Source organism: Emys orbicularis, chromosome 12, assembly GCF_028017835.1.
Source record: "Emys orbicularis isolate rEmyOrb1 chromosome 12, rEmyOrb1.hap1, whole genome shotgun sequence".
NCBI lineage: Eukaryota > Metazoa > Chordata > Testudines > Emydidae > Emys > Emys orbicularis.
In genome coordinates this window covers 50,036,204-50,050,860 of record NC_088694.1, presented here as the reverse complement: position 1 = coordinate 50,050,860, position 14,657 = coordinate 50,036,204, and the positions used below count along the sequence as shown (strand labels likewise).

Here is a 14,657-nt window from a genome sequence, read left to right as displayed (position 1 = left end):
ATCTCTGGGGGAGGGCCAGGGAGCAGACAGATGATGCCCGGAGCCGGCTGTGACTGGAGTGATGCTGGTTTATTGGTAGCAGCTGCTTCTGGGGCAAGGGGGGGCCGGTGGTGCCCCGACACCGGGGCCGAGGGGGCCAATAAATAAAAGGGGAGGTGTGGGTCTGCGGGGGAGGAGAGGCGCCCCCTCCCCCTTGGCTCCGTCACTGGGATTTGGGGCGAGCGTCATCAGGGTCCAGCTCCGTCACCACAGCCCGGCACAGCACCTGGATGTGGCGGGACACGCCAGCTGCAAAGAGAGAGTGGGACGGTTAGCGGGGGCTGCGGGTCGGGAGTGAGAGGCACCAGCAGGGCTGGGCTAGCAGGGGCTGCGGGTCAGGAGTAAGGGGCACTGGCAGGGGGCTGCGGGCGAGAGTGAGGGGGCACCAGCAGGGCAGGGGGGAGCACGGGGCTGTGGGTCAGGAGTGACGGGCACCGGCAGGGCAGGGCTGGGCTAGCAGGGGCTGTGGGTCGGGAGTGAGGGGCACTGGCAGGGGGCTGTGGGCGGGAGTGAGGGGCACCGGCAGGGCTTGGGGGGCAGGGCTGGGCTAGCAGGGGCTGCAGGTCGGGAGTGAGGGGCACCGGCAGGGCAGCGGGGAGCACAGGGCTGGGCTGGCAGGGGGCTGCAGGTCAGGAGTGAGGGGCAGCAGCAGGGCTGGGGGGCCGGGCTGGGCTGGCAGGGGCTGCGGGTCGGGAGTGAGGGGCACCGCACAGGGTCTCACTCACCCACGGCCGCCCGCAGCCAGCGGGGCCGGCGGGTGTCCGGGCCGCGCACCAGCAGGAAGTAGACAGGCAGTCCCGAGAGCGCGATGCCGATGCCGATGAGCGAGTTGAGGGGGTCGGTGTAGAGCGGGACGGCCACGAGGAACACGGTGCAGAGGCAGAAAAACAGCGGGAAGACGATGCTCAACTGGGGAGACAGCCAGGGGGTGAGCTGCCACCCCAGAGCATCCTGGGACCGGCGGGGAGCTGGGGGGCACATAGGGGGAGCCGCTGGCCCAGGGCTTCATGGGACGGGTGGGGAGCTGCTGGCCCAGGGCATCGTGGGACCGGCGGGGAGCCAGGGAGGGGGTAGCCACTGCCCTAGAGCATCATGGGATGGACAGGAAGCTGGGGCAGGGGGGAGCCACTGCCCTGGGGCATCGTGGGACCGGCGGGGTGCTGGGGGGGGAGGGGCAGCTACTGCCCTGGGGCACCGTGGGATGGGCAGGGAGCCGGGGGGGGGGGGGGAGCCACTGGTCTGGGGCATCATGGGATAAGTGGGGACCCTGCTGCAGGACATTATGGGGCAGGCAGGGAGCCATGGGGTGAGACACTGCCCCAAGGGATTGTGGGATGAGCAGGGAGTAAGATTGGGAGATTCAGCCCCCAGAGGATTGTGGGATGGGGCGGGGGCCTTACTTTGAGTGGGCGGGGCCTGTCGGGCTCTTTCCAGCGCAGGTAGAGCTGCCCAGCGATGGACAGGCCCACGAAGAACCAGTAGCTGAAGCTGTAGTAGTTGATGAGCTGGAAGATGTCCTCCACGCAGAGATAGACCAAAGCCATCGCCCCCTGGGAGAGGGAGAGACCCCCGTCAGGGAGATGGACTGACCCAAGGGCCACACACACCCATCCCAAGATGGGGATGGACTGACCCATGGGACACCACCACCCCCCCCAGCCGGGGTGGACTGACCCATGAAATGCCCTCCTCCTGAGACGGGGGATGGACTGACCTGTGGGACAGTCTTCCCCTTTGGGGTAATGGGCTGACCCACAGGAACACCCCCCCTCTTAGAGATAGGGCAATGGACTGATCGGGGGGGGGGACGGACTTCAAGCGGGGGGGATGGAGGGAATGGACTGACCTGACCCCTGCCCTCACAAGCTCAGGCAAATGGACTGTCCCATTGCATTGAACAACCACCTGGCCTCCAGGAAAACTGGACTATTCCAGGGTGTGAAATCTGCCCATGTGAACTGGTGTCTCCCATACCCCGTCGTGGACTGTGGTCTGTTCCGTGACCCCCACTCCCATGGAGGATGGTCTGTGTCGTGGCCCTAGCCGTGATCTGGCCCGTGGGTATGATTGGTCCTATGACACCCCATGGCAACCCCTGGGGGATGGTCCATCCTGTGTCCCCAGCCATGGTCTATCCCATAGCCCCCCTCGTGGGGGATGGTCTGTCCCGTGGCCCCCAGCCGTGTTATCCCAGAGGTTCTCAACCTTTTTTCTTTCCGACCCCCCCCCCCCCCCCCCAACGTGCTATAGAAACTCCATGGCCCGTCTGTGCCCCCACAACTGGGTTTGTGCTTATAAAAGCCAGGGCCGGCGTTAGCGGGGAGCAAGCCACAGGGGCCCCCGTGAAGCTACGTTTGGCTTCAGCCCCCGGGTGGCGGGGCTCAGGGCCCCGGACTTCGGCCCCATGCTGGGTAGCTTCAACTTTCTGCCCTGGGCTCCAGCGAGTGTAACACTGGCCCTGCTTGGCAGCCCCCCTGAAACCTGTTCATGGCCCCCTAGGGGGCCCCGGACCCCTGGCTGAGAAGCACTGGTCTATCCCATGGCCCCCAATGGGGAATGGTCCATCCCGTGCCCCCTCCGCTTGGAGGGTGGTCCATCCAATACCCCCCCAGTGGGGAATGGTCCATCCCGTGCCCCCCCACCTCCACAGGGAATGGTCTGTTCCTGTACCTCCCCCCCCTTGGGAAAACGGTCTGTCCCTTGCCCCCCCCCCCCCCCCCCCCGGAATCGTCTGTCCCGTGACACCCCTTGGGAAACGGTCTGTCCCGTGCCCCCGCCCCCCCTTGGGAAACGGTCTGTCCGTGCCCCCGCCCCCAATGGTCTGTCCGTCCCCCCGTGGCGCGTGGGGCTCACGTTGAAGAGCAGGGCTGGCACGGGGGGTGAATCGCTCCACGTGGATCATGCAGAGGGGCGTCGGGCAGGTGCCCCTCCCGCGAGCCCACGAAAAACAGCCTGGGGCAGAGCAGAGTGTCAGGTGCTGCGGGGCGGGGGCGCCGGGAGCTGCGGGAAGGGGACACTGGGGACGGCGGGGCGGGGGGCACTGGGGGGTGGGGGCAGGGGACACTGGGGGGGTGGGGGCACTGGGGGGCTGCGGGAAGGGGGACACTGGGGGCGGGGGGGCAGGGGGGCACTGGGGGGTGGGGGGCAGGGGACACTGGGGGGTGGGGGGCACTGGGGGGGCTGCGGGAAGGGGACACTGGGGGGCGGGGGGGCACTGGGGGCTGCGGGCGGCGGGAGGGCAGGGGGGGGCACTGGGGGGTGGGGGCAGGGGGACACTGGGGGGGCGGGGGGCACTGGGGGTGGGTGGGGGCAGGGGGGCACTGAGGGGCTGCGGGAAGGGGACACTGGGGGGCGGGGGGGCACTGGGGGGGTGGGGGGCAGGGGACAACTGGGGGGCGGGGGGGCACTGGGGGGGCTGCGGGAAGGGGACACTGGGGGGCGGCGGGGGCGGGAGGCACTGGGGGGTGGGGGCAGGGGGGCAACTGGGGGGCTGCGGGAAGGGGACACTGGGGGGCGGCGGGGGTGGGGGCACTGGGGGGTGGGGGCACTGGGGGGCTGCGGGAAGGGGACACTGGGGGCGGCGGGGCGGGGGGCGGTGGGGGCAGGGGACACTGGGGGGTGGGGGGCACTGGGGGGCTGCGGGAAGGGGACACTGGGGGCGGTGGGGGGCAGGGGGCACTGGGGGCTGCGGGGCGGGGGGCACTGGGGGCGGCGGGGCGGGGGGCACTGGGGGGTGGGGGCAGGAGGGCACTGGGGGCTGCGGGGCGGGTGGCACTGGGGGCGGTGGGGGCAGGGGGCACTGGGGGCGGCGGGGCGGGGGGCGGTGGGGGCAGGGGGCACTGGGGGCTGCGGGGCGGGGCGCACCTGGAGGCGGCGAGGATGGAGGCGTTCAGCCCCCCGAAGCAGGACAGGGCCACGGCCAGGGGGATGGTCCAGTTGAAGACGCCGAAGACGCGGTCGGCGAAGCTCTGTGGGGAGACGGGGGGTGAGAGCCCGGCAGGGGCAGGGGGTCCCCCCAGCCCAGCCCCGCCCCCCGGGAGCTCACCACTAGGGGACCAGGCGTCCCCGCCCCGTCCCGATATTTTCGGCATCTCACCTGGTCACCCCCCTACTCACCACGGCCACGGCGTCGCTGGCCAGCAGCTCGGGCGGGCGCCAGCACCGTGTAATAGGCCACGTTGGTCAGCAGGTAAATGGCCGTCACCACCGGCATGGAGACCGCGATGGCCAGCGGCAGGTTCCTGGGGGCCGGAGCCGGGTCAGAGCCGGAGCCTCACCCCGGGACCCCCCCAGATCCCCCCCCCACTCACAGCCCAACCCGCCCCCCCCCAGACCCACCCCACTCACCTCCTGACGCGGCCCCCCCCGATCCCCCCACTCACCCCCCCAACCCGGCCCCCTACGGACCCTCCTCACTCACCTCCTGACGCGGCCCCCCCGGCCCCCACACTCACCCCCCAACCCGCCCCCCCCCAGACCCACACCCACTCACCTCCTGACGCGGCCCCCCCGGCCCCCACACTCACCCCCCCAACCCGGCCCCCCCGATCCCCCCACTCACCCCCCCCAACCCGGCCCCCTACGGACCCTCCTCACTCACCTCCTGAGGCGGCCCCCCCGGGCCCCCACACTCACCCCCCCAACCCGGCCCCCTACGGACCCTCCTCACTCACCGCCCAACCCCCCCAGTCCTTGCAACTCACTGACACTGGGGTCCCCCCAATGATGCCCCCAGCCCCCGGTCCTACCCCCGAGGCAGCTTGGGGCAAACACGCCTGGGGGGGGGGGGTTAACCCCGCAAATTAAGAGGGGCAACAAAGTGAAGGGAAAGCCCAAGACCCTTCTCCCTGGCGCAGCCCCTGCCCCGGACACTGGGGGGCGCTATGGCTCCAGGCCGCACCCCCTGCCCCTCAGGCTGGGGGGCAGGGCAGGTCCCACCTCCATGCAGGGGAGATCCACGGGGGAAGACTGGGGGGGTGGGACCAGTCCCAGCTCAGCAGGGGCAGATCTATGGGGCAGGCCCTGGCCCCCAGGGAGCAGCACCCACCTCTCGGGGGTTCTTGATCTCCTCGGTGACGAAGTTGAGGGTGTCCCATCCAGAGTAGGAGAAGAGGGCTGAGTACAGGGCCAGGGCCAGGTCCCCCACGGCCAGCGAGGAGCCCGCGAAGGGGTCAGCGAAGTGCTCGGAGTGTCCTGCAGGGGAGGCAGGGAGTTGGCCAGCTGGGGCGGCTGCGGGGCAAGAGTGAGGGGCACCGAGGGCTGCGGGGCGGGAGTGAGGGGCACCAGGGGATGCGGGGCGGGAGTGAGGGGCACCGGCAGAGCTGGGGGGGCAGAGCAGGGCTGGGCTGGCAGGGGGTTGCGGGGCGGGAGTGAGGGGCACCAGCTTCCCTACCCTGCGCCAGGCGGACGATGCCAGCGATGATGACGGCCAGCAGCGCCAGCAGCTTGGCGTAGGTGGAGACGTCCTGGACGCGCGTCCCCCATTTCACGTAGGCGCAATTAACGAATGTCAGGAGACCTGGGGGGAGAAGAGAGCGTGAGACCCCCTGCGCTTCCCAGACACCTGGGTTCTTCCCTGTCTCCCGGAGAGGAGTGGGGGCTAGTGGGCAGAGCAGGGGGCTGGGAACCAGGACTCCTGGGTTCTCTCCCTGGCGCTGGGAGGGGAGTGGGGGCTAGTGGGTTAGAGCAGGGGGGCTGGGAGCCAGGACTCCTGGGGTCTCTCCCCAGCTCTGGGGGGGGCGGGGTCTGGTGGTCAGAGCAGGAGCCGCTGGGAGCCAGGACTCCTGGGTTCTCTTCCTGGCGCTGGGCCCCAGACCCCTCCCTGTTGTTTTCCTCTGCTTCCCGTTAACCTTGATCTTTCCCCAGGCATGTTGTGACTGGGAGACTCATAAACACGGGCTGGATCCGGCCCCCAGGTGGGGGGGCTCCTGGCATCTCCCCCCACTCGGATCCTGGCGCTGGGCCGTGGGTCCGGGCTGAGAGCCGGGGGCAGCCGGGGACGTCCCCGAGGGACACGCCGGGATCCTAAACAAGGCCAGGAATTCCTGCCCTTATCACAGCTGGGACCAGACACAACTGGGCATTAACCCCCCCCGCCCCTCACTCCCTACCCGGTGCCCCTCACTCCCGACCCATAGCCCCTCCAGCCCTGCCCCCCCCCCCCCGTCCTGCCGGTGCCCCTCACTCCCGGCACGCAGCCCCTGCTAGCCCAGCCCTGCCCCCCGACCCCGCCCTGCCAGTGCCCCTCACTCCCGACCCGCAGCCCCTGCTAGCCCAGCCCTGCCCCCCGACCCCGCCCTGCCGGTGCCCCTCACTCCCGACCCGCAGCCCCTGCTAGCCCAGCCCTGCCCCCCCCCCCGCCCTGCCGGTGCCCCTCACTCCCGGCACGCAGCCCCTGCTAGCCCAGCCCTGCGCCCCCACCCCGCCCTGCCGGTGCCCCTCACTCCCGACCCGCAGCCCCTGCTAGCCCAGCCCCCCCATGCTGGCCCGCGTGAGGCAATGGCGCAATGTGGGGGGCTGACTCGGCGTTTCCGGCAGCTGGCTCTGGCTGTGAATCGCCGACTCAGCACCGGTGCCATCAGCTGAGCCCAGCCCACATCCCCCGGCCCTGCGCCGGGGTCACCCACACGCCAACCCCCAGCATCCCTCGACCTCCGGGCTGGGGGCTGGGAGCCAGGACGCCGGGGATCCTGCTCGGCCAGGGGGGGTTTCCTACAGGGAGTGGGGGGGCCATGGACAGAGCCTGGGCCAAAGGGCAAGGGACAGCCAGAGCGGGACAGGAGCGAAGAGGTGCCCCTCACTCCCGACCTGCAGCCCCTTGCCCCCCCCCAGCCCTGCCGGTGCCCCTCACTCCCGACCCGCAGCCCCCTGCCCGCCCTGCCCCGCCCCCCCCAGCCCTGCTGGTGCCCCTCACTCCCGACCCGCAGCCCCCTGCCCCCCCCAGCCCTGCCGGTGCCCCTCACTCCCGATCCGCAGCCCCCTGCCCGCCCTGCCCCGCCCCCCCCCCCAGCCCTGCCGGTGCCCCTCACTCCCAACCCGCAGCCCCCCCGCCCTGCCAGTGCCCTGCCCCCTCACAGATGCAGACGGCGGCCAGCAGGCGGTGGGCAGCATAGGGCCCCGGGCAGCTGGGGAAGACGGGCTGCACCATGTAGCTGGCGAAGGTGAGGGCAATGACGGCCTGGCTGGTGGGCTCGATGATGAGGAGGGAGGCCCAGAGGCGGACGAAGGCCGCCAGCCCCCCGAAGGCCTCCAGGATGTAGGCGTAGCTGGCCCCCGACTTGGTGACGGTGGTGCCCAGCTCGGCGTAGCACAGCGCCCCGAAGACGGAGAAGAGGCCGCCCACGGCCCACACTGCCAGCGCTAGCCCGTAGGAGGCGCTGTGCAGCAGGACGCCCTTGGGCGACACGAAGATGCCCGACCCAATCATGTTGCCCACGATGAGGCAGATGCCGCTGAGCAGTGAGATCTCCCGCTGCAGCTTGACGGGGGCCTCCGGGGGGGACGCAGGCTCCTGCGGCGGTGCCGGGGCGTAGTGCGGGGCGGGCGCCATGGCTGCAGAGGGGAGAGAAGGGGTTAGGTGGGGGGCACAGGGTGGGACATGGGGCTTTCCCCTCTAGGATGCGCTGATCTCATCAGACAGGGAGATAGGGGAGAGGGAAAAGGGGGGGTCTAGTGCGTTAGAGCGAGTTGGGGGGCTGGGAGCCAGGATTCCTGGGTTTTCTCCCTGGCTCTGGGAGGGGAGTGGGGGCTAGTGATTAGAGCAGGATGGGGGGGGCTGGGAGCCAGGACTCCTGGGTTCTCGCCCCGGCTCTGGGAGGGGAGTGGGGTCTAGTGGTTGGAGCAGGGGGGGCAGGGAGCTAGGACGCCTGGGTTCTCGCCCCGGCTCTGGGAGGAGAGTGGGGGCTAGTGGTTAGGGGGGGCGGGGAGGGAGGCCAGGCCCCCGGGCTCTGCACGGACACTCACCGCTCCCGGCACCTTCCCGTCTGTCCCCTCGCAGAAAGAGGAAGAGCCGGGAGGGGCAGAGACTTTAACTTGGCGGGGGGGCTGGGCCGTGGCCCGGGTCCAAGGTCCCTGGAGGGGAGCCAGCAGCGTGACTGGGGAGATAAGTGCTGCGAGCTTCCCCCCACCCCCGTTGCGAGCTTCCCTGACTGTGCCCCCACGCTGCAAGCTTCCTCCTCCAACAGTGCCCCCGCTGCGAGCTTCCCTGACAGTGCCCCCATGCTGCGCCCTTCCTTCTCCAACAGTACCCCCATGCTGCGAGCTTCCTCCTCCAACAGTGCCCCCCGCTGCGAGCTTCCCTGACAGTGCCCTCACGCTGCAAGCTTCCTCCTCCAACAGTGTCCCCACGCTGCGACCTTCCCCGCCCCCGCTGCGAGCTTCCCTGACAGTGCCCCCATGCTGCGAGCTTCCCTGACTGTGCCCCCAGGCTGCGAGCTTCCTCCTCCAACAGTGCCCCCATGCTGCGACCTTCCCCGCCCCCGCTGCGAGCTTCCCCACCCCTGCTGTGAGCTTCCCTGACAGTGCCCCCACGCTGCGCCCTTTCTTCTCCAACAGTGCCCCCACACTGTGACCTTCCCCACCCCCACTGCGAGCTTCCCTGACAGTGCCCCCACGCTGCAACCTTCCCCGCCCCCGCTGCGAGCTTCCCTGACAGTGCCCCCACGCTGCGACCTTCCCCGCCCCCGCTGCGAGCTTCCCTGACAGTGCCCTCACGCTGCAACCTTCCCCGCCCCCGCTGCAAGCTTCCCTGACAGTGCCCCCACGCTGCGACCTTCTCCACCCCTGCTGCGAGCTGCCCTGACAGTGCCCCCACGCTGCGACCTTCCCCACCCCCCCGCGAGCTTCCCTGACAGTGCCCCCACGCTGCGACCTTCCCCACCCCCACTGCGAGCTTCCCTGACAGTGCCCCCACGCTGCGACCTTCCTTCTCCAACATTGCCCCCACACTGCAACCTTCCCCACCACTGCTGTGAGCTTCCCTAACAGTGCCCCCACACTGTGACCTTCCCCACCCCCACTGCGAGCTTCCCTGATAGTGACCCCACGCTGCAAGCTTCCTCCTCCAACAGTACTCCACGCTGCGACCTTCTCCACCCCCGCTGCGAGCTTCCCTGACAGTGCCCCCATGCTGCAAGCTTCTTCCTCCAACAGTACCCCACACTGCAACCTTCCCCACCCCTGCTGTGAGCTTCACTCACAGGTCCCCCCACTGTGAGCTTCCCTGACCCCCATCTGCACCCTTCCTTCTCCAACAGTGCCCCCATGCTGTGAGCTTCCCTGACAGTGCCCCCATGCTGCGCCCTTCCTTCTCCAACAGTGCCCCCACACTGTGACCTTCCCCACCCCCACTGCAAGCTTCCCCGACAGTGCCCCCACGCTGCGACTTTCCTTTTCCAACAGTGCCCCCATGCTGTGACCTTCCCCACCCCCGTTGCGAGCTTCCCTGACAGTGCCCCCATGCTGCGAGCTTCCTCCTCCAATAGTGCCCCACGCTGCGACCTTCTCCACCCCCGCTGCGAGCTTCCCTGACAGTGCCCCCATGCTGTGAGCTTCCCCACCCCCGCTGCGAGCTTCCTCCTCCAACAGTGCCCCCCGCTGTGAGCTTCCCTGACAGTACCCCCACGCTGCGCCCTTCCTTCTCCAACAGTGCCCCCACACTGCAACCTTCCCCAGCCCGGCTGCGAGCTTCCCTGACAGTGCCCCCCGCTGTGAGCTTCCCTGACAGTGCCCCCCCACTGTGAACTTCCCCCACCCCCGCTGCGAGCTTCCTTGACAGTCCCCTCACGCTGCGAGCTTCCCTGCCCCCACTGCGACCTACACTGATAGTGCCCCCAGGCTGCAACCTTCCTCCTCCAACAGTGCCCCCCATGCTGCGACCTGCCCCCTGACAGTATCTACACACAATGGGGACGTTTGCCCCCAGAGCTGGGGATCGAACGCAGGAGTCCAGGCCTGGTGCTCCCCTGTGAGGTTCATTGGCGTCCTCATTAATAATTAGCCAAAGGTTAATAACCAATGAGCCGAACAATTAATTATGTGACCTCTGACCCTGACTTTGCCCTGCCCCCTCCCCCACTCACAGGGGATGTGAAGGGGGCAGAGAAGGGACCCAGGCATTCAGGGATCCTGGTCAGAGAACCAAGGAATGGCCAGGCTGGGTCAAAGCAACGGCCCAGCCAGCCCCAGCTCCTGGCTACCGACAGACCAGGACAATTATCCCATGATCCACCCCGAGCTTTGGGGCCACCCGGCACAGGGGGCTGCGTCCCTGACCAGCTTGGCTAATAACTATCGCTGGACCCGGCCTCCAGGAACGTGGCTCATTGTGTGTCAAACCCCTTTCTACTTCTCGCCGCAGCCCATCCCCTGGCAGTGAGTTCCACAGGTTAACGGGACACCTGCCTACTGGAAACCTGCTGCATGAGCCTCCGGGTTCGGGTGCCCCAGTCACTGTCTCCGCCCCAGCCAGGAGTTTACAGCCCTCTGCCGTGGCCTCGCACACTGGATCCACACGCCAGGAACCCAGGCGACCGGGCTCTGAGCCCAGGCTGAGACTGGGCAGAACTCACTTCATCTGGGGGGGAGGGGAGGGAGAGTCCGCCAATTGACTCTTCTGGGCTCCCGTGGAGACACTTTCAAGATGGCGTCAACAGCAGGGTCGGGAACGAGCCAATATGGCCGCGCCCAGTGGGCGCCTGCCCTATATCCGGTTCCAAGATGGCGGTGCCCTTTAATTTCCTTTAGCAAGATGGCGACGGTCATAAATGCCTTTCCACAGTGCCTGCTGGGATCATTTCTGGTCCCAACATGGCGGCCCCTACAATTTCCTTCACCAATATGGCGGCCCTCGTGAATCCCTTCCCCAAAATGACTGCGCCTATCACTGCCCTTAAAAAAATGTCTAAATCAAGATGGCTGAGCCCATTAAAACAAACTAGTTATCAAATTCCATCAAAGATGCTGGCGCCCTTAAATTCCTTCCCAAATATAGCGACATCATTTAGTTACGTAACCAAGATGGCGCCGCCCGTATTTTCCTCACCAATATGGCGGCTCACGGCCTTTGTCTATTCAAGATGGCGGCCCCCATGAATTCCATGCTCAATGTGCTGATACACAACATTTGACCGGAAGATGGCGCCCTCCTGCGAGTTCGTGCCAAGATGGTCCGCAGACCCCTCTTTCCGTACAACGTGGCAGCTTCCATAGCACGTGTATCCAATATGGCGGCGCCTATAGTTCTTCAAATCAATATGGCGGCTCCCACTCCAAAAATGCGGAGCACGTCAGCAATATGGCAGATACTACGATTCCCATTCTGAACATGGCACCCCCCATTGGGCGCTCCCATTTCCAACATGGCGGCGCCTGTATCCTCCCTGCCGTACAGACTTTGTAAATTGCTCCCACATGGTCCCAACGCTACTTCCTGTCCCATTTCCCAAAATGGCAGCGCCCCTGGGCCTGAGGCTGGGTAGGGGAATGGGGAAGATCTAGCATGGGGGCGGGGTCAGATCAAGGGAGTGGGGGGAGTTCACAGGTTGGCAATTGGGGGGCGCCCCCCAAATCTCACTGATCCCCTCTTTCCCCCCCCCCAGCGCCTCGCCTGGCCGCAGCCCCCCGGCACATTCACTGCGGAGCCGCCCGCCCGGCCGTGGGGCAATGGAGAGTCCAGTGAGTGGGGCTGTGGGCGGGAGTGAGGGGCACCGGCAGGACTGCGGGGTCAGGGCTGGGCTAGCAGGGGGCTGTGGGCGGGAGTGAGGGGCACAGGCAGGACTGGGGGGTCAGGGCTGGGCTAGCAGGGGACTGTGGGCGGGAGTGAGGGGCACAGGCAGGACTGGGGGGTCAGGGCTGGGCTAGCAGGGGGCTGTGGGTGGGAGTGAGGGGCACAGGCAGGACTGGGGGGTCAGGGCTGGGCTAGCAGGGGGCTGTGGGCGGGAGTGAGGGGCACAGGCAGGACTAGGGGGTCAGGGCTGGGCTAGCAGGGGGCTGTGGGCGGGAGTGAGGGGCACAGGCAGGACTGGGGGGTCAGGGCTGGGCTAGCAGGGGGCTGTGGGCGGGAGTGAGGGGCACAGGCAGGACTGGGGGGTCAGGGCTGGGCTAGCAGGGGGCTGTGGGCGGGAGTGAGGGGCACAGGCAGGACTGGGGGGTCAGGGCTGGGCTAGCAGGGGGCTGTGGGCTGGAGTGAGGGGCACCGGCAGGGGCTGTGGGTCGGGAGTGAGGGGCACCGGCAGGGCTGGGGGGGGGGCAGGGCTGGCAGGGGCTGCGGGTCGGGAGTGAGGGGCACAGGCAGGACTGGGGGGTCAGGGCTGGGCTAGCAGGGGGCTGTGGGCGGGAGTGAGGGGCACCGGCAGGACTGGGGGGGCAGGGGGCTGCAGGTCAAGAGTGAGGGGCACCAAAAAGAGGGGGGCTGTGGGTCGGGGGGGCTCTGGGCTCGTTGTGACCCCCTTTCCCTTCACCCCAGGCAGGGACTTGCCCCCAGCTCGGCTGGCTACGGGCCCCTCCGGGATCTGCCTGACTGGTCCTTTGTAGGTGAGAATCTTCCTCTGTCACCATCATGCGTGCTCGGACGCCTGGGTTCTCTCCCGGAGGTGGGAGGGGCGGGGGCTGGGAGCCCGGACTCCTGGGTTTAGGGTGACCAGACAGCAAGGGTGAAAAATCGGGACAAGGGGTGGAGGGTAATAGGAGCCTATATAAGAAAAAGACCCAAAAATCGGGACAGTCCCTATAAAATCAGGACATCTGGTCACCTTACCTGGGTTCCATGATGGGGCAATGGGGTTCACTGACTTCTCGGGTCTCCCCAGACGGGCGCCCCGCCCCCCCGTGGAAGGGCCAGACGCGTCGGCGACAGGAAGACGAGGCCTTTGCAGTGAGTGGGGGGCTGGGGGATTCTAGGGGCTGGGAGCCAGGACTCCTGGGTTCTCCCCGGCTCTGGGAGTGGGGACTGGTGATTAGCACAGGGGTGCTGGGATCCCCGTGTTGCTCTCGGGCTGGAGCGGGGGGTTCCAGGGGCTTGGAGACAGGACTCCTGGGTTCTCCCCAGCTCTGGGAGTGGGGACTGGTGATTAGCACAGGGGCGCTGGGATCCCCGTGTTGCTCTCGGGCTGGGGGGGGGGGGGGGGTTTCCAGGGGCTTGGAGACAGGACTCCTGGGTTCTCCCCAGCTCTGGGAGTGGGGGCTGGTGATTACCAGAGGGGCGCTGGGATCCCCCGCGTGGCCTTCAGGCTGGGGGGGAGAGGCGTAGCGAGCGCCCTCCGTACCCTCTGACCGGAGGGGGCCCCGCAAGGAAGGGGGCCCCTAAAAGTGGCAAAATAAATACCGCATTCCAGTTTCTGCATTGTAAGGGGCCCTGCCCGGACATATGTTCAGAGGGGGCCACCGTTCGGAGGGGGCCACGTTCTTTGTTGCTACGGCCCTGTGGGGGGGTTCCAGGGCTGGGAGCCAGGACTCCTGGGTTCTCTGGGCCCCCCGCTCACCCCGTCTCTCTCCCCAGCGGCGCGTGGCCATGCTGGCCCAGGAGATGGAGCGAGGCCTGCAGTGCTGGCAGGTCCAGCAGCGCCAACAGCAGGAGGCCAAGGAGAGCAAGAGACAGACCCAGCTGCAGCCCAAGGGGGCCGCCCTGCGTCGGGGCAGCAGCCCCCAATAAATCCTTGCGCCCCCAGCAACCGCGCCTGGCCAGGACGCCTGGTTTCTCTGCTGGCTCGGGGGGGGAGGGCGGGCTAGTGGTTAGAGCAGGGCAGCGGCGGCTGGGATCCTGGGTGGAAAGGCTGAGCTCATTAGGTAACAACCTCGTCCTACCCCCGCCCCTCCGAGCCCCCACGGCAGGATGTGAGTTCACAATCCGGAGGAAGCAAGAGAGACTTCAGAATCACATTCCTTCCGCCCAGCCCTGCCGGTGCCCCTCACTCCCGACCCGCAGCCCCTGCCAGCCCTGCCCCCCCAGCCCTGCCGGTTCCCCTCACTCCCAACCCGCAGATCCCTGCTAGCCCAGCCCTGCCGGTGCCCCTCACTCCCGACCCGCAGCCCCTGCCAGCCCTGCCCCCCCCCCCCAGCCCTGCCGGTGCCCCTCACTCCCGACCCGCAGCCCCTGCCAGCCCTGCCCCCCCGAGCCCTGCCGGTGCCCCTCACTCCCAACCCGCAGCCCCGTGCTAGCCCAGCCCTGCCCCCCCAGCCCTGCCGGTGCCCCTCACTCCCAACCCGCAGCCCCCTGCTAGCCCAGCCCTGCCGGTGCCCCTCACTCCCAACCCGCAGATCCCTCCTAGCCCAGCCCTTCCGGTGCCCCTCACTCCCGACCCACAGCCCCTGCCGGTGCCCCTCACTCCCGACCCACAGCCCCTCCCAGCCCTGCCCCCCCCCAGCCCTGCCGGTGCCCCTCACTCCCAACCCGCAGCCTCTGCTAGCCCAGCCCTGCCCCCCCCCCCGGTCCTGCCGGTGCCCCTCACTCCCAACCCTCTTGCCCCCCCGGTCCTGCCGGTGCCCCTCACTCCTGACGTGCAACCCCCTGCTATTGTTTTTTCTGAGTTGTTTCTGACAGAGGAACTTGGCGGTGGAAGTCGGGGCACTGGCCTCCCCCCCCCCCCCCCCATTTCTCTGTCTCTCACGAGTGTTTCATCACA

The 14,657-nt window shown here is 68.3% G+C and overlaps 2 protein-coding genes across 2 annotated transcripts; one reads left to right on the top strand and one right to left on the bottom strand.

Moving 5' to 3' along the window:
* Positions 1 to 48: 48 nt before the first annotated feature.
* SLC7A7 (solute carrier family 7 member 7) lies at positions 49 to 7,588 on the bottom strand. Its single transcript, XM_065414553.1, is given in 12 exon segments — positions 49 to 288; positions 765 to 948; positions 1,440 to 1,589; positions 2,893 to 2,916; positions 2,918 to 2,947; positions 2,949 to 2,991; positions 3,904 to 4,007; positions 4,156 to 4,185; positions 4,187 to 4,283; positions 5,091 to 5,232; positions 5,432 to 5,557; positions 7,114 to 7,588. Coding segments are annotated over 12 exon segments (1,491 nt in total). The 3' UTR covers positions 49 to 202.
* Positions 7,589 to 11,448: 3,860 nt separating this feature from the next.
* Positions 11,449 to 13,687, top strand: MRPL52 (mitochondrial ribosomal protein L52). The gene is made up of 5 exons (XM_065414568.1): positions 11,449 to 11,512; positions 11,637 to 11,712; positions 12,503 to 12,570; positions 12,846 to 12,910; positions 13,535 to 13,687. Exons 1-5 carry the CDS (start codon positions 11,449 to 11,451, stop codon positions 13,685 to 13,687), a joined length of 426 nt encoding a protein of 141 aa, XP_065270640.1.
* Positions 13,688 to 14,657: the final 970 nt, after the last annotated feature.